The 25,139-nt window shown below is 61.8% G+C and overlaps 3 protein-coding genes across 5 annotated transcripts; all 3 read right to left on the bottom strand.

Annotated features, from left to right (window-relative positions):
* Positions 1–856: 856 nt before the first annotated feature.
* Positions 857–5,186, bottom strand: Tbx10 (T-box transcription factor 10). Its single transcript, XM_027944374.2, has 8 exons — positions 5,168–5,186; positions 4,186–4,456; positions 4,007–4,108; positions 3,324–3,495; positions 2,189–2,344; positions 1,880–1,947; positions 1,635–1,729; positions 857–1,208 (listed from the first exon to the last, which is right to left on the bottom strand). The coding sequence occupies exons 1-8, from the start codon at positions 5,184–5,186 to the stop codon at positions 919–921; spliced, it is 1,173 nt and encodes a 390-aa protein (XP_027800175.2). The 3' UTR covers positions 857–918.
* A 4,475-nt stretch (positions 5,187–9,661) lies between these two features.
* On the bottom strand, positions 9,662–13,057 carry Acy3 (aminoacylase 3). The gene is made up of 6 exons (XM_027944795.1): positions 12,822–13,057; positions 11,855–12,056; positions 11,492–11,591; positions 11,242–11,349; positions 11,040–11,149; positions 9,662–9,912 (listed from the first exon to the last, which is right to left on the bottom strand). Exons 1-6 carry the CDS (start codon positions 13,055–13,057, stop codon positions 9,697–9,699), a joined length of 972 nt encoding a protein of 323 aa, XP_027800596.1. The 3' UTR covers positions 9,662–9,696.
* Positions 13,058–15,916: 2,859 nt separating this feature from the next.
* On the bottom strand, positions 15,917–19,645 carry Aldh3b2 (aldehyde dehydrogenase 3 family member B2). 3 transcript variants are annotated; one of them, XM_027944510.3, is made up of 8 exons: positions 19,465–19,645; positions 18,933–19,043; positions 18,627–18,747; positions 18,395–18,480; positions 17,547–17,664; positions 16,956–17,122; positions 16,324–16,423; positions 15,917–16,101 (listed from the first exon to the last, which is right to left on the bottom strand). In XM_027944510.3, the coding sequence occupies exons 1-8, from the start codon at positions 19,624–19,626 to the stop codon at positions 15,917–15,919; spliced, it is 1,050 nt and encodes a 349-aa protein (XP_027800311.2). In that variant the 5' UTR covers positions 19,627–19,645. The 3 variants fall into 3 exon arrangements, with proteins under 3 accessions (XP_027800311.2, XP_027800310.2, XP_027800309.2); XM_027944509.3 differs by lacking the exon at positions 18,933–19,043 and adding an exon at positions 18,230–18,311 and having other exon boundaries at positions 17,547–17,933; XM_027944508.2 differs by lacking the exon at positions 19,465–19,645 and adding an exon at positions 18,230–18,311 and having other exon boundaries at positions 17,547–17,933; positions 18,933–18,977.
* Between the last annotated feature and the right edge of the window lie 5,494 nt (positions 19,646–25,139).

Below are 25,139 nucleotides of genomic sequence, written 5' to 3'. Positions count from 1 at the left end.
CGGGTCCAGTGTCCTTCGCCCCAGCGGTGTCCATATCTCCCTTGAAGGGCTCACAGAAAGAGCTCCAGGATTGCAGATGAGTCAGGGGCCCATGTGTAGCTCACCCTGTACCCACTCTTGTCCTGCTCTCTGTTCCATCAGACTGGACTTCAGCTCCAAGATGACAGGGGTCTTATCCCTCCCTTCCTGTCTTGAGTCTTGATTGATCACCAGATCGCTACCCCCATCCCTACGGGGCCTTTATGGCCACTGCCTATTGTGGTTCTGCACCCCTCACCAGACCCCGGTCCCTCGAGGACCAGGCCATACCAGCTTTGCACACAGTCTTTAAATGTGGAATGGCAGATGTTGGCAATGTTTGCTGTGTAACTCTGAGCAGGTCCATTGCCTCTCTGAGCCACAGTTTTGGTTCTCCTCTGGGCATAAAGCAGGGAGTAGGACCCTGTGCCCTCTTCACAGGGCTAAGTGCAGTTCTTCTGTGACTCGATGGTGTCCCCACCTTTACCATCACTGCACTCCCAGGGATGTGGAAGCCACTGGACTGAGCTTTGGGATGCCTACAGAGTTGATATGGGGGCTGTCATGCCTGGTAGTTCCTGAGTCCCTCCACCTTGATTCTTGAGGACACAAGTGCTGTACCCATGCCAAATAGTTTAATGGTTTAATGGTGGAGGAAGAGAGAGGTGAGAGAAGAGTTTGGGGGAATCACCCCCAAGGCTGAAGGGGTCAAGATTCTAGATTGCTGGGGTGGGAAGGAGGAAGACTGGTTCCAAGCCTGGCAGGTCCCAGCCTGGCTGTGACAGGGCTTCCAGCCACCCTGCTCTCTGTGGAGAGGGGCCTCTGCACAGGAGGGGCTGCAGGGGGTAGGGTGGAGACACTCTCACATGGGTGAAGGTCCAGGGTAGAAGGCTTCTGCCATCACTGAGAGTCCTGGCCAGGTCCCAGGTGTGCAGCGGTTGGGGACAGCAGCCCCAGCCCAGCTGGGAGGGTCAGGGTGCCCTGATCTCCATTAGCCCGGATGTTGGGGAGAGGGTATGGTGCTGGTCGGGTCCTTGGAATCGCAAGATGGCTTGGGGCTCCAGGGTACAGGCCCTGGTAAGTGAGGGGCCTATAGGTGGCCGGGGCCAGCAGGGCTTCAGGAGAGGGCAGCAGCTGATGGTGGAGCCGGACATGGGTCCTGGAGGTGGAGGCTGAAGCTTTGTTGGGGTCTAAGGGAGCAAAATGGTGTAAGCGGATCCCAGGCCTCCCCTTACACTCTCAGTCCTCATCCACGCCCGCCCTCTCCTCCTTCCTGCCTGCCTTGGCCTATCTCGGCCTCTGCCCTTGCTTTCTTTTCTGCCTGAAATTTCTTCCCCACTCCTCCCACCCAGGACTGAAATCTTTCCCAGTCCTGGCTTGAGAACCACCTCCTCCAGGAAGCCTGCCTGGCACCCCCTGTCTCTGCTCTTGCACCATGTCCCCCACCCTGTTCTCCCTGCCCTGCACCTCATGTCATCTTAGGAAACTTAGCCTCCCCCCTTGGTGTCACACAGGGGCCCAGCAGATTTGCTGAGCAAGTCCCTTCCTGGAGACCCTGTGGCCTGCCCCCATGCAGACCTTAGTCCCTGCCCTCTGCTCTGTGACGCAGGCCTCACCTTTCTCCTGCTCTGTGGCGCCTGCCAGCAGGCAGGGACTGAGGCTGCTGCGACTCCGGGCTGGGGTACTGAGCAGGGGCCCTGGGGCCACAGGCCTGAAGATGGGGCAAGCAGGAATGGGGACCGGAGTTGAAGGACCCAGGCCTGCGACCCTGAGACCGGCACCAGGGGAGGCCCCAGGAGATGCCTGGAGCGAGAGGGGAGGGGGCGGGGCCGCTGAGTGGGTGGCAGAGGCCAGACAGTACCAGGAGTCCGGGTCACTCTCTCTGAAGCCCTTGGCAAAAGGGTTGCTGGCGATCTTCAGCTGGGTGATCTACGGAGGAGAAGGTGCAGTCAGGGGCTGCCCGGGCTGTGGGGCCCACGCCCCGTCACCCCGCCCTCCAGGGACCCCAGTCCGGAGGCCCGCAGGTCCCAGGCCCTTTGGCCCAGGAACTCGGGAGCCAGGGAACAGGAGGCAGGGGGATTTCTGGGGTGGACGCCTGCGGACGAAGGGCGGGGAGTGGGGGTGCGCAGGGCTCAGGCCTCAGTGTCCGCCCTGGGAGGCGGGCCCGCACCCGGTGGTTCTGGTAGGCCGTCACCGCCGTGAACTGGGTCTCTGTGAAGACGAAGGACTTGAAGTTCTCCTGGGCATAGCGCTCGCTGTCCTTCCGCGGGTCCACGAAGACCACGTGGAATCGCGGCTGGTAGCGGTGCATGGAGTTGAGGATGATCTGTGGGAGGTTGGGGGGGGGCTGGGCGCCGCGACCCCGGAGCCCCCAGCCCTCCGCCAGGACCCCTGAGCCGCCTCCCTCTTTCTTGAGAGAGCCTGGAGTCCTAGGTTCCAGGGCCCTTTGTGTTTAAGTGTCCTTCTTTTGCCCCACATCTGACCCCTCGAACTGCCTGCAGAACCATCCAGAAGGTGACCCGTTCTCCCACCCAGCCAGCCACTGTCATCTTTCCCCTGAGCGCTTCGGGTGCCTCTGCCCATTCTCCATGCAGCAGCTCTGGCAGGACCCATCCTTTAGCTCCTGTTCCAGACCTTGAGACTCCCACAGAGAAGGAAAGCCAGAGTCCTCTTCATGGGGGGCCTGGCCCTCTACAACCAGCCCCAACCACAGGTCTCTTTTTTCACTTCCCCTCCTTGCTCCTCTCTAGCCACGCAGGGAGTCCCTGGAAGCCCCCCAAGTCACCTGACATCCTCTGGCCTCAGGGCCTTTGCATGTGCTGTCCTCTGGCCTACAACCGCCAATCTGAATGTTTAGTCTCCATCCCTCCCCCACTTCCTTCAGGTCGCTGTTCACGTATCACCTCTTCAGCCTCTGTCTCTGCACCCTTCCTGTTTCCTTTTGCTCTTTGTCATTTATCACTATCTGTGACCTCTCCAGTGTCTGCTGGGTTCTTGGCCTCCCATCTGTCTGCAGCCTCAGGACTTGAGCCTGGGGAAGGTGGGAAATCTTTGTCTCATAAAGTGTCAATCACTATGCCAGGCCTTCCACATCTCCCCCGCTCCTCTGTTGGGATAGTGTCTGGACAGTCCTTTGTGCCTTCCGGGGCCCCACCAAGTGGCCATCATGAGTGGGCAGGGTGCTGGGCACCAAGCCCACAGGGCACCAAAAGTGCCACCAGCCCTGGCTCTCCAGGCTTTGTCACAGTGGAGGCCCAGCCCCCGACACCTGGCTCAGTCCCTCCCCACTGCAGCCTGGACCTCACATGGCCATTGTCGTCCAGCAGGTTGTTGGTCAGCTTGAGCTTGTCAAAGGACACGATCTGACGCATCCACTGGGCGCCCTTGGCTGGTGAGTCCGGATGGAAGTGCACGCGGCCAGGCGTGGCCGGGTCAGCCTTGCCCGCCACCAGCCAGGCTGAGCTGTGGAAGGCGTACCTGGGGAGCAGGGTGAGGTGGTGAGGGATGACCCCACGCCAGCGAGACTGGTGGGCCCCGGGGCTATTGCTGAGCACACCCCTGCCAACGAGGCCTCTTGGTCCTCTTGGTCCTCAGTTCTCCATGGCTGTACCTGGTCCGTAGGAGTCAAGATAACCCTCGCTGTCCTGGGCTAGACCACTGTGCCTGCCCCCAGGTTAGCCCACTGATCTGGGCTTCCTCCCACCATCGGCCTGTTTGCCCTTTAGGTTTTCATTTTCCCTCGTCCTGGGAATTGACCCCGGGGTGCTCTACCACTGAGCTTCGCTCCCAGCCCATTTTAATCTTTTATTTGGAGACAGGGTCTTGCTAAGTTGCTGAGGCTGGCCTCAAACCTGTTATCCTCCTGCCTCAAACCTGTTAGCCTCCAGAGTTGATGAGATTACAGGCATGGCCACCATGCCCAGGGCACAGGTCTGATTCCTGGCCTCAGCACCCTAGATCTGTACTGCTCCTGGAGCTGGCCCCACACCTGTATCTCTTGTCGTCCAGCGGGATGAAGTCCATGAGCAGGGCGTAGTCGGCCAATGTGTCCATGCCCAGGATCTTCACCTGGAAGGTGGGGAACATCCTCCTGCGGAAAGGAGGTGCTCAGCAGCCCGACGCAACCCCATCCCTGGCCCTGCCCTGCCCTGCCGCCCATGCCCACACCTGCCCGCCTTGGTGACAATCATCTCGGTGCCCAGCTGGTTGAATTCTTCCCACAGGGGTTTCATCTCCAGCTGAACCATCACGCTGGACACACGCGGGTTCTTGGGTCCCTGCCCAGTGGGCTCAGCCACGGCGTGGGCCTCTGCAGAGGAGCTAGTGCCAGGGCCCTGTGGAAACGGCGCCCCCAGGCGGGGCTCCCAACTGGAGCTGGTCACTGGCAGCGGATAGGTTTCCGAGGGTGCAAGGACGCTGAGGCCAGCAGACAGGAAGGCTGGGGAGAGAGGACAGAGGCATGGGCCCCAGGCGGCCTCCACTCCCGGCCACGCCCCCAGGAGCCCTCCTCCTCAGGCTGCACCCATGTGCCTCTAACTGGAGCAAGGCCCCCTGCCTGCCGGGCCTGTGTTCCAGTGTCACCTGGTCAGCATCACTCGCAAAGTAAATGTTCACTTAAGATCTTTTCCCCAGAAGCTCCTGGAGAGCGGAGATAGACAGGACCCGACTTGCTCCCCAGGGAAGTGGGGTTTTTTTTGGGTATTGGGGATTGAACTCAGGGGTGCTGTACCACTGAGTTACACCCCCAGCCCTTTTTATGTTTTATTTTTAGACAGTTTCTTAAATTGCCAAGGCCAGCCTTAAACTTGGGATCAGTCCTCCTGCCTCAGCCTCCCAAGTTGCTGGGATTACAGGAACATGCCACCATGCTCAGCCTCCCCAGGGATTTTTTCTTTTAATAAACACATACATACTAGGGATTGAGCCCAGGGGCCCTTAGCCATTGAGCTACATCCCCAGCCCTTTTAATATTCTATTTTGAGAAAGGGTCTCACTAAGTTGCTTAGAGCCTTGCTAAATTGCTTTGAACTTGCGATCATCCTGCCTCAGCCTCCCGAGTTGCTGGAATTACAGACCTGCACTACCACACGGGGTTCCCCAGGGAACTTTTAAATGACCCTGTGGCTGAGAGCTCGGGCAGTTGTCTCACCTCCAGCCTTAGGTTCCATACCTGTCACAAGGGGTTCTTAAGACCTGCCCCCAGGGCTGATGTGAAGATTGGGAGGACACACACAGGGCCTGGCACACAGTGGCCCCTTCACAAACACCCCCTGTTATACATGATGTGCATCGAGGTCGCAGGGAGCAGCTGGGGCTCTCCACGCTCTGGACACCCTGTGCCTGGTGCTGCTTAAGGAGGGCAGAGCTGAGCAAGAACCCATCCTCCATGAATTACTCAGGCCAGCCTTGAAACCCCCACAGCCTGCCTCCAGAAGCCCATTCTGAGACCTTCTGCTCTGGACCCTTTACTTTTCCCCCCACACGCTGTCTTTTGATCTGCAATCCCAAGTAAGCCTTGGCCAAAAGCCTTGCCACCCCCACCCCCATTAAAATAAAATGCTAATCATAAGACACCAATTAACCCTCATTAAGAAGAAAGAAACCCAGAAAGGAACCCAGGGGTTAACAAGTAATGGTGAGCATTTGCAGAATGGAGTCCTTGTATACAGCTGGTGAGAATATAAAATGTAAAACAAATACCATATGATCCACTTTTGGATCTATACCCTAAAAAGTCAAAAGGAGGAACCCAAACAAAGGTATGTGTACATCCATGTTCATAGCAGCATTTATTTACAGTAGCCAAAAGGTAGAAATGACCCAAGTTTTCTCTGACAGATGAAATGTGGTATAGACATGCAACGGATGTTATCCAGCCTTAAAAGGGAAGGACAGCATGGTGCGTGACTGTAATCCCAGAACTCAGGAGGCTGAGGCAGGAGGATCACAAGTTCAAGGCCAGCTTCAGCAATTTAGCATGACCTTGTCTCAAAATAAAAAATAAAAGTGTGGGGGATGGAGCTCAGTGGGAGAGCACCGCTGGGTTCAGTTCTCAGTACAAAAAAAAAAAAAAGAGGGGGGAAGACCTTCTGACACTTGCTGCAACCGGGAGGGACTGTATGCTTCTGCTCGCGAGAGGCACCCGAGAGGTGGAATTCATAGAGACAAAAAGTTGAGCGGTGGTTCCAGGGGTTAGGGCTGGGAGTGGTTTGGTGGGAGGAAGCTGGAGCTCTCTCTGCAGGGTACAAACAGAGGCCCCTGGGGCTCTCAGCCTGGAGGGTGCAAGGGTCTCCGGAAGGGACAGGAAGATTGGATGGGTTGACGTCCCCTACCACCCAGGGCCAGATCATCAAGGGGCCACTGCCTGTGGCTCAGCTGCTCTGCCTGGGCAGGTGGCCCCTGCCAGCCCCCAGGGTCTTGGCGACGGTCCCAGGGGAGGGGCTCATAGCTTCCCTGGGCCTGGGGGCCATGCAGGTGGCACTGGCCCCAAGCCTCCTCCAGGCTCACCCTGCCCACCCCAGTCACTGTGTTCCCCTCAGCTTTTCCAGGAACTCCGGGAGGGGAATGTGCTCCATCTTCTAGAAGCCACACCTTTCCCAGAGGCACAGAGTGCCAGGTCTGGAAGGGAAGTTAGAGGAGTCTTGCTCCAGGTCGGGGCTGAGGTCCAGAGATGGCAAGGGACATACAGGTCACATATGAGGCTGGCATCTCCCAGAAGCAGCTTTGTGCCCCTGCCTCCCCCCCACCAAAAAAAAAAAAAAAAACTGGCACATTGTAGGCTCCAGCCATCAGCCCTGCCTCACTCACCCTGGAGCCTGACCCACCCATCGGCCACCCTGGTGGCCCACGCCATACCTGCCATGGGGATGGCCCAGATGTCCACTTCCTGAAGAAACCTCAGCTGGGGCTGGGCTGTAGCTGCCACCCAAGGGGCCCTGCCTGCCGGGCGGGTCGCCCGCTGCCCCAGGTCTGCTTGTCCGCCCAGCACCGCAGCTCGGCTTGGGCACACACGGTCCTCTGTGCAGTCTGTCCTCGTCTCCTGGTGAGGTTCTCCCCTGCTGCTGTGCACCTGGTCTCTGCAGGTGAGACCCTGGCTCGGGGGTCTGCAGGGTCCCTCTCCAGGCCACCCTCCGACTGCAGTGTCTAAGGCTGGGCCACTGGCGGGGCTGGTCCAGCTCCAGGGGCGGGTACGTGCAGGAGGGGGCAGTGGGAAGGCTCTGACGTCACGAAGCCCCCTCCCTCCCAGTCCTCCTCCCTGGCTCCCTCCCTCCCCCAGCCAAGAGCCTCCAGCCATTCCTGATCAATGGGCCCAGGTGCAGGTGGGAGTGGGGAGCCCAACTTGAGGACAGGCTCTGTGTCCCCAGAGGCCCCATCTGGCTGGAGGGGTGGTCGACGGGGCCTTGGGGAGACTGGGAGGGAGCAGTGGTGGCAGGAGATGAGGATTGATGGCAAAAGTGGTGCCCCCCCTTAGGACCCAGACCCCGGCCCTGGGCCCCTGGCAGGGCCTGCTGGTGTGAAGTCAGGGAGGGGCCTGAGCAGGAACCGCAAGGGGCAGCAGCCGAGAGTGTGGCGACACCGAGCCCCCAGCCTGGTGGGAGGAAGGTTGGGTCCTCCTGACGGATGGCCTCAGGAGCCAGGGGACACTGGCAGGTCCCTGGCGGTCCTTGTACCTCACTCTTCCTAACTGACCTCAGCGAATCATGTCTTCCACCCGGGACAGCCCAGCCCAGCCTGGGGGCAGCAGGCCTTCCCCGCCTGGAGCAGGGGACAGTACCCTTGGTGATGGTCCCTATAGTCCTGATGAGTACAAGTGGAGTCTCTGAGGCTGCCCTGGGCACAGACCTTTGAGTGGGTGTCCGTTCTGCCTAGAACTTGACCCCTTCTCCAGGCAGTCCTGGCCTGTCCTGGGCCAGGCATTCAGAGGCCAGCACTTGGGGACTGCAGGGTCCCAGAGGGAGGTAGAGCAGCGGCTTCCCCTGAGCTGATCCCTGTGCCTTGGCCGAGATGCTCTTGGGCCACGGAGTCCGCGCCTGGCTGCCCTGGGTCAGCCCACCCTGGGCTGGAGCCTCCAGGTGGCGCCGGGACCCCACAGCTCCTCCCAGAGTCTGGCGTATGATGTCTGGCTGAGGAAGCCCCACCCTGAAAAGAAGCACCGGGGACAGGGGACAGGGGTGGGAGGGGCTGCTTCTCTCTGATCCTGCCCCTGCGGACCCTCTTCTCCCTGCAGCTCAGGGATGGGCGCTGGCTCAGTCCCCTGTGTCCCACATCCCAGCGTGCAGGGCCACAAGGGCCCAGGGCTGTGAAGGGAAGAGCACCCATCGCGCCACGGCCCCGCGGGAGGAGGGCTCTGTGCAAGGTGGAGGGTCCCACTGGCCTCCAGGGCCACCCAATGAAGTGTGGCTGTGCCACCCTGTCCCAGGCTCCCAGTGGGGGGGTGAGAAGAGGGGGGTGATGGAGAGGGCGGGGGTCGTCCCGGCCCAGGCTTCCTTCAGCCTAGACGCCCAGGAGTGGCCCGCCTGGGGCTCTGCGGGCTCCTGATGGTGTGCACAACTGTGACCTGTGTGTTGGAAACACCCCGCACCCACACGGGCACGCGCACCCCCCCCTGCCCCCGCACACACGCACGCCTGAGCGCTGGGGCTTCCCGCAGACACCGCCTGCGCACAGCAGGCACCCGCTGGCTGCCCTTCCGCCCCAGGCACCCGCTGGCCCCTGCCCCTCATCCATCTCGCCTGCCAGCCTGTCCCTGGCGCCCTCGTGTCTTTCACACCTTCTCATCTGGCCGCTCAATACCAGGAGGCAGCGTGGCAGCCGTGGCCGCGGGGAGACGGATGGGCCAGGCGCGGGCAGGAGAGCTCCAGCGGCCCCTCCAGCCACGCCCCTGTCGGGTTGAGTGGCTGTGGGCCGGTGGCACTCCCGCCAGGCCGCCCTGTCCTGCCCTGTCTGTGCCGCTGTGACCGCCCTGAAGGGGACCTGTGTCGGGACTCAGGGACCCAGCGCTGGATCCCGATGACCCCTGGGGCCTGGGGATGGTGGAGGCGGTGGAGGGGAGCCTCCTTGGGCTCCCTGCTAGGACTCCCTGGTGCCTCCACAGCTGGACAGCTGTCCCTGACCCCAGCTCGACTCTTGAGAGTCACCGATGACCACACACTGGCAAATGCACGTGTGGGCTCTGCGCCCAGCCATGGACAGACCCCTCAGAGGAACGCCCAAGGTCCTGGGCTCCTGGAAACACACACACACTCCAGGTGGCACCACTGGCCACCACCGGCCCCAGGACACACACATAGCCACAGCTACACTGCCAGACACGCACACGTGTGTGCACAGACAGGGAATGAGTGTGCAGCTTGCGTCTCTGCTCCCCCCAGACCAGCCTCCGGCCACAGAACTGCTGGGGGCTGGCGCCAGGACAGTCCCCCTCCAGGTTCTTCTCTGTACTATTGGATCTTCCCCCAGGTGTGTGGACAATGTGGACAGAGACAGCCACCACTGGCCGCAGGTCACACAGCACAGCCACAGCTACACTGCCAGACCTCCTGGGACCCTGTGGTCAGCTCTCCCCTCCTCCATCCACCTCCTCAGCCAGAGAGGGGCTGCGGAGGACAGAGGACGCCAACCATGGGCCCTGGACATTTATTGCTCAGATGGATGGTGAGGCCCGCAGTGTGGCTGGGGTTAGAGAACCTGCGTGGGGGTGGGTGACAGCGGTGGCAGTGGGGGCACAGAAATCATGAGCTTCTCGGTCCGGAGGAAGGCAACGTGCTTCTCATAGTAGGCCGCCTCGTTGATGAACACTGGGTACACAGTGGAGTCCCCCTCGTACAGCACATCCTCACCACTGAACTTCTGGAAGATGGGTGCACCTGGCTGCAGAGGCTCATAGTCCCTGTCCTGGAGGAGAGCCAAGGCCAGCTGGTGACACTCAAGAGATTCCCCTCATAGCCTTGCCCCACTCACCCTTCACTTCCTCCATCCATGTGACATGTACCTGGTGACATGCCAACTGTTCTGTGAGTAGAAATGGAGATATCAGTCACCTTGAAAAGATGGTTGTCATTATGGAAGTGTTGCCTAGTGGTTATGGGCACAGACATGTCAGTGTTCAAAGTCTGAGTTCAAATCCTTGTTAGCTGTGTGACCTAGAGTACGTTCCTTAACCTCTCTATTCCTAGGCTTCTCATCTGTAAAACGGAGATTACAATATCTCCCCCTATCATTCTGAGATCTAAATTCAGTGGGTTAATAGTGCTGAAAACATATTTGGCACACAGTAAGTACAATATAATATGGTCATGTGCCACTTAATGATGGGGTTAGTTCCAAGAGAGGTGACATTAGTTGATTTCGTCATCATGGGAATGTTATAGGGTATATTTACACAAGCTGACATGGCGGAGATGCCACTAGCCAGGAGTCTTGCAGGACAGGTTCCCATATGCTGTCTGTCGTTTAGGGAAATGTCGTGGCAGGTGATGGTACTAAATGCTATCACTGAAAATCTGCAAGGCGGATCTGACCTCAACACGGCCAGGTCGGCCTCCACCCGAATGTCTTTATAAGTAAAATAGCACCTCAAAACAAAGCTGCAGGGAACAAGGGCCGTGGACCGCACGAGACCCGGTTCCACAGTGACCCTGTGAGCCGAGCAGCAACTGGCCCCTCTACCAGGAGCAGACACCGGATTGCCGGATTCAGGAACATTCAGAAAGGAGGCTTGGAGAGGGGCACTGGTCAGCCTGCTCACAGGCGTTGCAAGGCAGGGCTCCGTCCGTATTTGCACCTCTGCGCAGGCGCAGCGGGTGGCCACAGCCTCCCTCCCTCTGCCCACAGTTGAGGATCGCTGTGGCCCCAAGGGCCAGGCCTGAGTGTGGAGGTTCCAGAGGAAACAGAAGGGGCGGGGTGGCGACTGCAGCCAGCCCCTGTCCAGCTCCGGGTGATGCGGTGCTGGGGACCCTGCGGGGGTCCGGTTTCTCTCCACCCCCAAGGCCGTGGCCCCCAGCCTCCCGCGCACCTCTCACCTGCAGCTGCGGGTGCACCATGCCGGCCAGGTCCCCGTCCTGGGTGCGCGGGAAGTCCTCGCCGCCCAGGTTTCTATAGACTTCCATCTCGAAGGCAGGGAAGGCCGCGCCTGGCGGAGGCTGGGGGTGAGAGCCGCCCGCTCCGACCCCGCTGGACGGGCCCCCTGACCTCAGGTCCCCGCCAGCGCCTGGGGCTTCTCACCCTGGTTGAAGAGCTCCATGAAGTCCAGAGCGGAGGCCACCAGGGCTCTCATCCTGGAGAAGACGTCAGCGCGCAGCACGCCCTGGGGCTGCGGGCCCAGCTCCACAGCTGGGGACCCGAGGCGGGGGTCGGGCAGGTGTCCCCGCGGGCTGCGCCCCCAGGCCCCCCCCCAACTCCCGGAGCCCCGCCCCTCTGCCCGGCCCCGCCCCTCGGCCCGGCCCCGCCCACTTCCCCGGAGCCCTCGGCCCACTCATTCCGTTCTTGGCCACAGAGTCCAGGCTGAAGCTCTCCCTCGCCGACTGCGGTGGCCGGGTCAGGAGCACCTGGCAGGGCACCTCGGGGAACTGCAGCTGGGTGGGAAGGGAAACAGGCGAGGAGGGAAGTGTGCAGAAGGAACCGGACTCCGGCCTCCCTGGCCAGCCTCCCTGGCTGGCAGCCTCCCTCTGCACTCCGGAGGGGCTGGGGTCCCAGAGGTCCTGGAGTGCCTGCTGGTGGCAGGCCCCCAAGGGAAACCTGGCTGGGAGAAAGGGGCCAAGAAGAGCCCACACTGTCCCCTCTGCTCCCTCTGCCCACCCCCTGGCCTCTGGGGTCTGTGGCCAGCGGCTAGGGCTACCTGTAGGTGGCGGGACAGGTGCAGGGCAAAGGTGTTGTGGGCGCCATCCACCAGGAGGCAGGTGCCCATGTTGGCGGTGGTGTTGTGCAGGTCGAGGACAAAGTCAAAGGCCCGGTCGGAGCCAGAGGCCTTGGGCCCCAGCAGCTGGTCCAGCTCCCGAGCTCTCGTCAGTTCGTGTGGGTCATTCGGAGTGGCCCTGGAGCTGTGGGGCGGGAATGGGCACCGGCCCCCGCGTCTCAGGCTGCCGGCAGGAGAGCCTCAGCGTGGCTCAGGCCTGACCCTGGCCTGCCCCTGCTCCTGGCCCTCGTTGGCTCCCCCTTCCCCATGAAGGGCAAGCTCTGCCTGGCCCCGCCCCCACCTGCCTCATGCTGTCACTTGGGCCACACCTCCCCAGCACCATGCTGGTGCCACCACGAGGCCTGTGTCCTTGCATGGCCCTCCACTGAAAACCCCTGCCTCCTCCTTTCACCTGGCCAACTGCCTACCTCTGGGGCTTGGTGGAGACATCACCTCCTCCAGGAAGCCTTCCCTGACTCTCTTGACCAGGCTCTGTGCTCTGTGCAGCCCCAGCCCCTGCATTTAGCCTCCTGGGCTGTGGTTGAGTTCTTGTTCCATGTCCCCCAGTAAGCTAAGGCCACCCCCCTGGTCTTCTTCCCCATCCTCTTGCCCGAGGGGTCCAGAGCCTCCCTGGAGCTGGGACCCAGTGAGGCCCACAGGAGGAGGGTGTGCACAAGCACAAAGCTGGTGGACGGGACCTGAGGCTGATCTGAGGGAAACTGGCCATCAGGAAGGGCTTCCTGGAGGAGGTGACATGGATCAGGATTTCTCTAAACTGAAAAGAGAGGAGGAGGCAGCGTAGGCAGAGGGGGACCAGCGGGGAGGCAGGAGCAGGCCCTGCTGGTGGCGGAGGGAGGTGCGGTGGGGCTGTGGTGCAGGGCCTCGCTGGCGGCCAGGCCAGGGCACTCACACGAGTAAGGTGTCCGTGAAGGTGCGGTTGAGGTCACGGTCCACATAGCGGCGGCAGGCAGCCGCAGCCGCGGGGTTAGCCAGCACGGGCGTGGCAGAGAAGCTGGGTCTCCGCAGCTCCCTGGGGTCCCGCAGCCAGTGCCTGGCCAGGTAGACGCCGGACAGCTCATTGCCATGGGTGCCGCCGGTCACGGCCACACGGCGCAGGGGCGCCTGGGGCACCGGCACGGAGCACATCCCTGTGTGGTGGAGCACAGAAGGGCTCCGTGACGGTGGCACCCGGCCTGGGAAGTTCCTGCCCTAAGCTGAGAGAGAGGCCAGGCTTTTGGGCGCATCCCGACAGCAGGAGGACTCTGCCCCCACTGTACAGACAGGAAAGCTGAGCCGGCCTCAGGGAGCAGCCGGGCTCCAGGGGACCCCTGGGCCTCCTGCGCCTCGTGTGGCCTCTGAGCTGGTGCCGGATTTCGGGAGGCCGCTACCTACCTGCTGGTGTGGGTCTGGGCTTCCTGGCCCCGGGCTGCGGCACCTGCCTGTGGCACCTGCCTGCTGGACGCGGGACGATCGTGGCCCTGGAGATTTCCAAGCAGGAAGCGCTCCTGTCGGCCGGCCAGCAGGGCTGTGGGGGATGGGCAGGTCCCTGCAGCCAAAGGTTGCCCTGGTCTCCTCCCACCGCCGCCCCGCCCAACCGCCACAGCCCACTGGGTCTCTGTCTTGCAGGCAGGTTCCTGTCTTTGCCTTCTGTCCATCTTCTGACCCCAAGGGTCACTCAGGGGCTGGGCACGGCCTTGGGGACTTATTTGCAGAGGTTCCCTAAGACCTGGATGTCGACCAGAGAAGATTGGGCTTTGCAGACTGCCGCGTGCCAGGTGTCCAGCCATGGGTGGACGGGCCTGGGTCCAACCCAGGAGCCACTGGCTAACCGGGGCTAAGTCCATCCGGATGGGCACCTTCATTAAGGCTCACACCTGGCCACTGAAAGTCTCTATGGAGGCACGCACCCTGCTGGCCACCCAAGTAAGAGTCCCCTTGCCTCCACTAGCTCAGAGCAGGTCACTCCTTGCACTCCTATAGGACCAGGGTCACTCCAAGGTCACCCCATCCCAAAGGATTGGCTCCCAGTGGAGTCTGGTTTTATGGCTCTTTGATGCTTGAAAAGAAGACCTCGGTGCTTCACCAGTATTCTAGTTATTTCCAGACAACGCAACGGAGTCGCCTGTTGACTGTGGGGGGAATCGACCCTCCCACCCACTCACACATGTCGGGGGACAAAGGTGAAGTCCCCTCACCCAGCCCCAGGGCTGGTTTCTTCCACCCAGTTCTGCGGGCAGGACACAAGGAGAGTCCAGAGTCACCGAGGAGAGAAGCAGAGCTCAGGCAGTAAACCGTCCAGACGGGTCCCCTGTGGCCTCTTGTATGCCAGGTGGTGTTTGAGGGGACCTTCCCCAGGCTTCAGTTCCCGGGCCTTTGCCACATCGGATGGAGGCCAGCCCACGACCCTGGTGGCCAGCCCCCTAGGCTGACCCTCCGAGGCCACTCAGCTCAGACTCAATTCCTGTGTGGCCTGGCTGCCCTCACTCTCCTCCCTCTACCCCCAAGGCTGTGGGACCTTGGCTAGTGCCTGCATCTTGCTGGGGTCACCAGAGGGTGGTAAAGGTGTAAAAGCTCCTCCAGGAGCCACCGTGCTGGGACCTGGGCCTCAGCAGAGATCTCCCTGAGGACCTCTGGGAGGGCCACTAACCCTTCCTTGGCTATACCCCTGGAGGGCAGCCTAGGAGGCTCTAGGAGGTGGAATGACTATGCCGAGACCCCCTGCAGGTGACAGGCAGTGGTGGAAGGAGCCAGCAGACGAACCTGCCTCCCTCCCTCCCAGGCCCTGCTAATGCTTTGGGCAGGGGTCTCTGGGCCCTGTTATGAGTGCAAAGTCTTGGTCTTCATCCTAAAGGCCTCCCCAGGCTGCTGGGATCCTGCTGACTCATGTAGGATCTCACAGGAAGAAAGGGGCTACTCAGGGAACCTGGCTGTTTGGAAGCCAACCCTTCTCTGTCTGGAGACCAAAGTGCTCCCTACCAGGAGATGCTGGGTCCCCAGCTCTGCAAAGGGCAAGGGCAGGGAGTGCTAGGAATTTTCACTTCCCTTAGCTGCGGTCTAACTTCCCCATTTCAGTGGGTATTTATAGAATGTGTGTGTGGGGGGGCTGGAATCTGATGCAGGAGCTCTCAGAAATGGCACCCAGTTGAGTGTGTGGAGGCAGCCTGCTGAGCTACACCTGGGAGCCCAGGAAGGGGAGGGCCCTTCCCCTGGTTCTGACCCCCCAGACCTCAAGAGGCTGTGTGATCTGGAGAGAGCTGATGCCCTCTCTGGGCTTCAGCTCCTACTAGGGACATGGGGTGGGGCTCCCTTCTAGCCAGGGGCAGTGGTGCGCAGGGCGGGTCCAGGCCTGGGAAACGGGCATCAGAGAAGGACCCTGGTTGTCCTTCCCCACCAGCTTCCTGGGTGGCATATGACTCCTGAGGGTGACATCCCAGACTCAGATGCGTGTGTGTGTGTGTGTGTGTGTGTGTGTGTGTGTGGCTGTTCACACATGCTCCCAGGGCGGCAGCTCCCACGGACTCGTCCTAAAGCCCCCCAGAAGGGACTGGGGGCTTCTCTCTGGGCCCTGTGGCCCCCTGAGGGCTGGGGTGCTGCTCGGGAGGAAGCAGCCCCGGGGCAGTGAGCCGGGAGGGTTCCTAGATTCTGGGATCCTGCCTCGGGGGACAGCAGATGGCAGGACGGCAGTTCAGCACACTCAGACTCTGGACCCTGGAGGGGGGTCAGAGCCACCTTTATGGATCTCACTGAAGCCCTCATCAGCTCCAGCGTCTGCCCGGCCTCGGGGAGACCCCAGACCCCTCCAGTCAGAGGGTGCAGAGGGACTTTGGTACAGAAAGCGACTGGCCAGCCGTCCAGAGGTCTGTTCAGAGAGAGCCCCAGCAGTGGGGTACTCACGCCTCGGACTGGTCACCTGCCTTTCAGGGACCCCTGGCCTGTGGGTAGCGGCCGGCAGCCCAGGGTGGGCAGCAGAATGCAGGGTGGGTGGGTGCTGGAGGTGGGCAGGGCTCAGAGAAGGGTGCAGCTCTGCGAGTCCAGGGCCCACCGTATCAGCTTCTGGCTCCAGTGGCCGTAGGGCGGGTAGCGGATCCCGTTGAGCCCCTCCAGGCCCGAGGGGGCCAGCAGGCAGGCGCGGTGGTGCGAGAAGGTGTCGAAGGAGAACTTCCCGTGGTACCTGCCCATCCCGCTGTGGCCTGCAGGGGCGGAGGAGGTGGGCGTGAGGCCGGGCGTCCCCTCCAGCCCAGGGGCCGCCACCACCCCGGCCAGAGGCCCACAGCTGGCAGGGAGCTCAGAGAGCCAGGCCACCCTTAGGGACCATTCACAGATGGGGAAACCGAGGCCTTGGAGGCCCAGGGTGAGCAGTGATGGGGCGACTTGAGCAGGTGGGGACAGGAGGGCAGGAGGCAGGAACGCACCCACTCCACCCAGGGGCAGGGATGGCAGAGTCATGTAGATGAAGCCTTCGTTGCCACCGAAGCTGCCGCTGCTGGTCCCCTCCAGGACCTGGTTCACCACCTGCAGGGAGGGCGCGGCTCAGGGAGAGGCTCGAGTCCCGCACTCAGAGGACGTCTCCGGGCCTCCCACCGCCACCCTCCACCGAGCATCCCAGAAGGGTGCAGAAATGAGGAAGCCCCCAAAGCAGCGAGAGGCGCGGGCCTGTGACTGGGACCGTGACCGTGACTGTGAGGCGTGGTGGCACCGTTAGGACATTGTAGCAAAGTGCATCCGCCCACAGCAACCAGCCCGGCTCTCACTGTGGGGACTTGCACTGTCCCCCGTCCCATCTGGGGCTCTGCTCCCTGTGGGGAGCCTTTACATGGTTCAGAGAAAGGGGGATCCCTGAGCACCCCTTCCCCCAGGAGGACGCTGCCCAGCCAGAGAGACAGCCTGGCTCCAGCAGGTTGTGACCCCACCCAGGTTCCCTCTGCCAGGTGGCAGTGACACCAGGCAGCCTGGAACATAGTCACCCTGGAGGTGACAGCTGTCCTAATCTGCCCCCCAGGGCCTTGGAAGGGGACGGGGGCCGTCCACTCCTGCCGGGCCGCACCTGGGAGCTGTTGGAGAAGGCGTACAGGGCCAGGGGCTTCTCCCGCCGGTTGATGAAGTCGATGGCTTCATCCAGGCTCCTCACGGTCACCAGGGGCAGGATGGGCCCAAAGATCTCCTCCTGCATCACGGGCTCCGTCTCCTGCACGTCCACCAGCACAGTGGGCGCTGCGGGCGGGCACGGCGACAGTCAGCCCAGGGCCACAGCAGGGACACCCCAGGGGAGGGGATTCGGCAGGGCCGGGGCCCAGGATGCAGGCCGGGGACGCCCTGGCCTGACCTCCCAGCTCTCCAGGCTCTGAGGACCTGGGTCCTGGCCTCTCGGAACTGCAGATGGTAGGACAGACGGCAGGACGGAAGTTTACACCACCCTCCGGACCCTGGAACTGGGGTCCGGCTCAGTGGATCAGAGTTTGGGGTGAGGAGACAGGCTCCGGGCCGTGGTGACATGGGGCCTTCGTGTTCTGGAACCAGGCACCGGGCCGGGGACCCAGGCCTGGCCAGCAGGGAGCGGGGCCGGCTTTCAGGCGAGGCCCCTGCAGCGAGGAAGGCCCTCGGCCCAGGGGGCTGCAGCAGGGGAGAGGGGACTCACCGATGTAGAGCTCGCTCTCGTCGCTCTGGCCACCGATGGCCACCCGGCCACAGCCCAGCAGTCCCTGGAGCCGCTTGAAATGCTTCTGGCTGATGATGCGGCCCAGGTCGGGGGAGCTCTGGGGGTCATCGCCATAGAAACGGGTGATGGCGCTCTGCAGGGCAGGCAGCAGGCGCTCGCGCGTCTCGGGGCTGCACAGGACGTAATCCGGGGCCACGCAGGTCTGGCCAGCGTTGAAGTACCGGAACCAGGTGACGCGGTTGGCCACGGTCTGGGGGTCACAGTCGTCGTCCACGTAGCACGGGTTCTTGCCCCCCAGCTCCAGGGTGACGGGTGTCAGGTGCTTGGCAGCGGCGGCCATGACAATCTTGCCCACACGGGGGCTCCCTGGGGGACACGGTCAGGGCTGCCCATCCTCAACTGCCTTTGGCCAGAGACTGGGGGCCCCTGACCCTTGTTGCCTCTCTTTCCACTGAGACAGCCCAGGTCCTGGCCTTCCTGCCTCCATCTGTCCCCAGCCCAGCCACCCAGGATCCAATCTCCGGGAGTCCCTGGGGACCCAGCCGCCCTGTCCGGCTGAGTGGCCCCTGGACCCTGCATCCAGCCTGACTCTGGCTTCTTCCCCCCCTTCCCACCCTTTTCTCTGCCGGCTGCCCCCTGGCCAGACCTGGCCAGGCCCTCACCTGTGAACAGGATGTGGTCAAATCTGTGCTCCAGCAGCCGCCCGGTGTCCTCGGGCCCGCCCAGCACCACGGCAAAGCAGCTCTGCCAGGTGGGACAGGAGGTCAGCGGGCAAGCCCAGGGGACAGTAGGACAGGAGGGGACTAGTGGGGCGGGGTCCTCCTCACCTGGTCCAGGTACCGGGGCAGCACCTCGGCCAGCACCTTCTCGGTGCCCTTGCTGATTTCCGATGGCTTCAGGACCACGCAGTTCCCTGCAGAGGCATGGGGGGCTGTAGGCGGGGCCAGGGTCCCCCCATCTGCCAGGCCTGCACCCAGGGGCCACCACAGCCCCGCGACTCTGGAGGCCCTCTTTGGGAAGGGGCGGCCGCTGGGAGGGCGGACCGGGGCCTGTCCTCACCTGCAGCGATGGCCCCCACCAGGGGCACCAGCGTCAGGTTCAGCGGGTAGTTCCAGGGCGCGACGATGAGCACGAGGCCGAAGGGCTCCTTGCGGATGAAGGCTGAGTCCAGCTTCGTGAGCTGGGTGCAGGGAGGACAGTAAAGTGCCACCAAGGACCACCAGACCCCCTCCCGCAGCCTGGGTCCTCCACTCCTGTGCATTAGCGTCTCCTGGAGAAGACTGGCCCTGGCCTCGGGGACAGGAAGGAGCCTGGACCGGAGCCGTCCCCTGCCCTGCTGCCACCCGGTCAGCCCACAGGGCTCACCAAGTTCGTGGCGACCGGCTCGTCCTTCATCCAGGTGTGCAGGCTCCTGAGGGCCAGGTCCACCTCATTCTGGCACAGGATGAACTCCGACATGTCCACCTCGAAGGCCGACTGCGGTGAGGGGGAGAGGCGGTGGTCAGCCCTGGCCAGCAGGGTGGGCGGGAGCGGGTCCCCACGGGCACTGAGTGGCCCCGTGGGTGCTGCACACGGGCTGGGACGGCTCTGGAGCCACTCAGCCTCCCCTTGGCCTGTCACCTCAGGCGAGTGACAGCACCTAGTGTCTCAGTTCCCCATTTGGAATAAATTTGGGGACACAGCTAATCACTTTGGTGGGCAAAGATGCTAACGGGGGGGACAGCGATGCTGTGGAGGACATGACCCCAGCCTGGGAAGGACTGGTCTGGACCCCCCGCGGCCACCTCGAACAGGTCCTGGCCCAGGCAGGAGCTGGGCTCAGTGGCTCTTGGTCCCTCTGTCCCAGCTGTGCTGCCTGACCCCTCCCTGCAGGGCACCCTCTCCCCCACCCGGCCACCTTGTGCAGGTCCTGGGCCAGCGCGTCCAGCAGCAGCTGCCGGTTGTCCTGCAGGAAGCGGCCCAGGCCCTGGAGCTGCGCCGCCCGGAACTCTGCCGGCCGAGTCCGCCCCGAGCCGAAGGCCTCCCGCAGCCGCCGCAGCGTGTCCTCGACGGGGTCCATCCTGCTGGACAGGGCAGCGAGAACTGGGTGCTCTACCTCCAGGGGCGACCTGCGGCTGCCCCTCACAGGTGACAGTCCTCCGCACAGGGGCCAGGGCTGCAGGCGGGAGCTGGAACCCCGGTGGCCCAGGCGTTCCCAGGGTGTCTGGTCTGGTTTGGTGGCCCCGGGCGTCTCCGTGGGATGAGTGTGTCTGTGTCTGTGTGTGGATGTGAGCTGTCCCCAACCTTCAGCAGCATGTCCCAGGGCCATGTCCAGGATCCCTGCCTCAGATCCCCGTGGCCGCAGGAAGGAGCAGAGGTTGGGCATCCCCACCGAGTGCCCTGGAGGGACACCCACCCTCCCGGGGCCTCGGCAGGTCAGCAGCCTAGTCAGCGCAGCGGGGGGACGTCCTGGGGGTCAGGGTCTGCCTGGAGGCTGCTCTGAGGAGCAAGAGGAAGCCGAGCAGCGGGCCAGCTCACGGGGAAGGCAGGGAGTCGGGCCAGACGCGGGGACCCGCCCCCCGCAGCCGCAGACCTGCTGACCCTCCGAGGGCAGCATGAGGTCACTCCTGGCACTGGGGGCCTCCTCTCAGCTCTGCCCTGCCCATGAGGGCCTGAGGGCCACGGCATACAGGAGGTGCTCAGTGAAGACTCATCCACTGAGTGGGCTCAGCTCCCGTCTCGGCTGGGGGCCCCCCTTCCTTCATGCCTTCCCTCCGCCAGGCCTGGGGAGCTCTCCTAGACCCCTGTCCCCAGCAGGGCCGGGCCATTCCCTGCCCACAGCCCCCACAGGAGCTGGCTGGGCGGGTTGGGCTTGCTCAGAGCCACGGGCGGCCCGGCTGACCTGGAGGGTTCCCAGGCCTGGGCTCTAGGCCCCTGACCCTCACCAGCCCTCGCGGTCCCCCTGCCTAGGTCCAAGGCTCTGGTGACCTCGGCTTCCTACCCGGCTCCCTGTACCTCCCTGTACTGCTGCCATCCGTGACACTGTGGGGCCAGGCACCAGGTGCCACAGGCTCCTCCCACAGCCCATCAGAGCCGCAGCTGGCTCTACGCAGAGGCGAGGAAGGGGCGGCCTCTCAGAGGTGGGTGAAGGACTGGGGTCAGCATTCTGCCAAGGCCCTGTGGGGGTGGACTTTGAAAAACAAGATGTCCCTGGGCCTGGCGACACCTTGATGGGACCTGTCAGTAGGGCTGGCACCTCTGGGCGGTGGGCACACCGGGGAGAGGGGCTGGAGGGGAGCAGAGCTGCCTTGGAGCCGAGGGCTTTGCAGCAGCGTCTCATTTAAGCCTCGCAGCTTGACCCCATCGTGAGGATGCGGCACCTTCGGCTCCAAGAGGCCACCTGACTCTCCTCCCACAGCTGACCTGATGCACATGCCCGCCATCACCCCTGTGTGCTGTGGTCTCAATGCCCTCCTGTAGCTCCCAGGTTTGCTACAGTGACAACATAGTCCTTCCAGAACCCTCCACGAACAGGGAATGTGGCCCGTGAAATCTGAAGCCAAAGGCTCAGCTCTGGCCTCACCACCCGAGAAGCCCCCTGCCCGCCTGCCCACACAGCACAGCGCTGGCCGCTCCTGGCGGCCCCACCTTCTCCTGGCTAGGAGCCCCCCCGGAAGGACAGGAGTCTCTCCCCAGCCCTGGGGTCCCAGGGCTTTCCCGGAGCTGACCGAGGCCCAGAAGTCCCGGCAGTGAGGGCTGGACAGGGCCTGAGCACCCGGCCGCGCCCTCTCCCCAGCAGCAGCCCCCACCCGCTTTGCCCTGCGCCCTCGTACCCCAGCGTGGGCTCTGAGCGGGGGTCCTTTGTCGACATCGTGTCTCCAGTGCCCTGACTCTGCTCCCAGCTCTCCTCGCCGGCCCTCCTCTGCCCCTGCCCTGCCTCTGCCTCTGGCTCAGCTGCTCCCACCCCCAGGCCTGGCACTGGGTGCTCCCACCCCTCCTCGCTCCCACTGCCAGTCTCCCTGGCACGGCTCACTGGGGAACAGGTTGGGCCGGCTGTGAGGCTGCTGTGTCTGCAGGGAGGGCTGGCAGGGCCCCGCCCGATAAGGAGAAGCCCCCAGAGGCGAGATGAGCTGCCAGCCACCTCCACCCCCAGGCAGCAGGTCCAGGTCTGCAGGAGCAACAGTGGCTCCTTCTTTTCTGCTGTCCTGTGACCAACTGGCACACTGGAGGTAGGTGGAGGGGCCTCCACAGCAGGGAGCAGCTCCAGGGTGAAGCACACTTCGTTTGATTATTCTCCTGTTTACTATGTCCCCAGGCAGGTGACTCAGCCTCTCTGAGCCTCTCTGAAGTAAGAGTCACACACAAGTGTCATGGTTCTTGAGAGAATCCTGGGCAGAGGACAGGAGGTGGATCACAGCTCCTGATACAGAGCCAGTGCTGCTCAGAGCTGGCTGCTAGTGTCGTTCGCACACGTTCTAGATCTGGGGGAGCAGGAGGCTGCTCAGACTCCTCCCGAGCTGGCACCAAGAACACCCCCACCCACTCAGGGCAGTAAAAAGAGCTTCCTGGCTGTGTGCTGGTGTGCCCTGGCAGGCCGCGGGGACCAACCTTGGGTAGGACTGGAGCCGGCCCCGGGGGAGCCACAGGCTACTGCAAGTCCCGGGCCTGGAATCCTTATTTAGCAGCCAGTAAGATCGCAGGAAGGAAACTGGCGTCTGGGACAGAGGCACCGGATAGTGTCAGGGCTGCCAGGGCCCCTCTAAGAGCAGCAGGTGGGGGGCCTCCTGCCCCCAGGCCCTGGTGGCGTGCCACGTGAATTCTATCCAAGTGAAGCCATTTTTCTTTCGGCTGTCAAGGGACCTTTATTTCTATGTGGTGCTGAGAATTGAACCCAGCGCCTCACACGTGCCAGGCAAGTGCGCTACCGCTGAGCCCCAGCCCCAGCCCCTAAAGCCATGTGTTAAAGAAAAATAAATTGACCGGGCCTGGTGGCCCAGCCCTGTCATCCCAGCCACTCAGGAGGCTGAGGCAGGAGGATTGAAAGTTTCAGACCAGCCTCGGCAACCTAGTGAAATCGTCTCAAAAAGTAAAAAGGGCCAGGGTGAAGCTCAGTGCTAGAGCCCCTGGTTCAATCTCCAGCACCCAAATTCATCAGTTAATCAGTGAAAGCAAGGAAACGAAATGAGCAAGAACCCACACAGCCTTTAAGTGTCTTAAAATATGCTCTCCCCAAGCCATCTCCCGCCTCCCAGGATCTAGGGCATTAAAGTCAAGTCGTCCTCAGAAACTCATCACCCGTCTCGCATTGGTTCCCTTGGCTGCTGCTGGAAAGAATCATTGCAAATGGGGGAAGTTGAAGACAGGGGAAATGTCTCCTGTCCTGGCTGGGCGAGGTGAGGAAGCTGGAAGCAGTGGCCACGCCTGTCATTCCAGCTGCTCGGGAGGCTGAGGCAGGAGGATCGCGAGTTCAAAGCCAGCCTCAGCAATGGCAACTCAGTGAGACCCCGTCTCTAAATAAAATACAAAATAGGGCTGGGGATGGGGCTCAGTGGTCGAGTGCCCCTGAGTTCAATCCCCAGTACCCACCTACCCTGCCCAAAAAACAAAAAAACAATCCTCCGGAAGACGGAAGACAGAGACCAAAGTCCAGGTGTGTGTGGTTGGGGGGGCTTTGGCTCCAGGGGAGGGGGCTTCCTGCCTCTTCCAACTTCCGGTGGCTGTGGTGGTCCTGTGCTTGTGGCCACAGCACTCCACCTCTCCCTGCTCGGGGTCCACCCATTCTCCTGCCTCCTCCGCTCAGGAGGAGTTAGGGTTGGATCTAGAGGCCCCCAGAAAATCCCGGATGACCTGCACAGGACCGACCTTCCTTCCTTCCTTCCTTCCTTCCTTTATTTATTTTTCATTTTGAAATAGGGTCTTGCTAAGTTGTGTAGGGTGCTGCTACATTGCTGAGGCTGGCCTCAAACTTGCGATCCTCCTGCCCCAGCCTCCTGAGTCCCTGGGATCCCAAGTGTGCGCCCAACTGTAAAGACTGTTTCTAAACAAGGTCACATTCACAGGCCCCAGGAATCAGGAGGTGTCTTCAGAAGCCATTGCCACCTTACCACAGGGAGCAAAAGCCACTTGCTTTGTCACCCAGGGGAATATTGGATCATGATTCCTCAACAATTGTAATCCAATGTCAAGAAATATTTGCTAAGCCCCTGCCAAGTGGCACTTGTCTGCCTCCCAGCACCCAGCCCAGAGGGTGGCAGTACAAATAAGCCACCGACCAAGGCAAACGGTACAGACAATGGTGTGCTGAGGAGATGACGTCTGAGCTGGGACCCCAAGGGTCACAGTGAGGCAGACACGTGCCAGCCAGAGTGACCAGTCCAGGCAGATGGATGCAGGGGAAAAGGTCTCGGCAAGCAGGACCGTAGCTGTGGCTGGGGTGGGGGACACAGCCCAGGACACCCTGCTGGTGGGTGGAGCTGGGATCCCTGTCCTGGAGCCAGGGGAAGCCATGGTGGGGTCAAGGAGGTGGCATGGTCAGAGTCCCCGTTTGGAGGACCTTTGATGGACTGGTGGTGGCGGGCGGTGGGCACCCCCTGTAGGGGCACCCGGGCCAGAGCAGAGCAGAGCTCTGTTAGAGTCTGTAAACAAGTCAAAATAACACCTGGCATTTAGCCAGGGGAATGTTAGAGTTCGTAAACAAGTCTGGATGGTGCCTGGCAAAATGCCAGAGGGAGTGGTTTGAGAAGTAACAAAAGCGAGCCATTAAGTGTGGAGATTTCTTATTGGTTCAGTGCTGTATCGAGTTTATGCTAATTAGATAAGCTGTGTGGAATGTATAAATACTGCTCCTGTCCTGCAATAAACGGCTCCCACTCCTGCTGTATCAATCAACACAAGTCGTTCGTCACCCCCCGGTTATTTTGCTGCAGCCGGACTGCAGCAAATGGTGGCCCGTACGGGGAGCCCCGGGACACTCGGGGGTAAGTGACGAAAAAAAGCTGCCCGTCCATAGATAGGACGGGAGCAAATCTGCTCGTCCCTAGGCAGATAGGGCGAGAGGAAAAATGGCCATTTCGAGAAAATGGAGAAGATTGATACAGTATGTTTGTGTCTTGTTTTGTCTTAAAATGTTGTATTGTCTTTGTGATGAAAATATGGAAGGGGTGAGAAGTAAATTACTAAGGGAAGAAGGCACCCCAGTGGAACCAAGAATAGTTAGGGCATGTGTTGATAGAAGCCCAGGAACTCTAGTCAGAAAGAAACAGAAAGTTCAGAAGAAGAAAGATTATCAGAGGAGGAAGGATTATCAGGAAAAAAGTTGCAGCAGAAGGTTATTTCTAAATACTTTTCGTTACCGGAGGGTGCGTGAAGCGGAGAGGCGGCTGCCGAGTGTGCAAGCCGGTCACAGCGCAGCAAGGATTTTCCAAGAGGCGGCGGCAACTGGCTCTTCCTGGCCTCCTGGCCGGGGAGCTGGCTCTTCCACTGCTGCGAGCCCAAATCTAGACCTGACCTGGAGGCACAGTCTCGCAGGCTCTTGCTCCCTGTGCCTGGAAGCAGTTTGAGTCCAGGACACTCCCCAGGGCCATCTGGGGCTGC

The sequence above is a fragment of the Marmota flaviventris genome, chromosome 9, assembly GCF_047511675.1.
Source record: "Marmota flaviventris isolate mMarFla1 chromosome 9, mMarFla1.hap1, whole genome shotgun sequence".
Classification (NCBI taxonomy): Eukaryota; Metazoa; Chordata; class Mammalia; order Rodentia; family Sciuridae; genus Marmota; species Marmota flaviventris.
The sequence above is the reverse complement of the archived record's forward strand: the minus strand, read 5'-3'. Positions and strand labels throughout refer to the sequence as shown.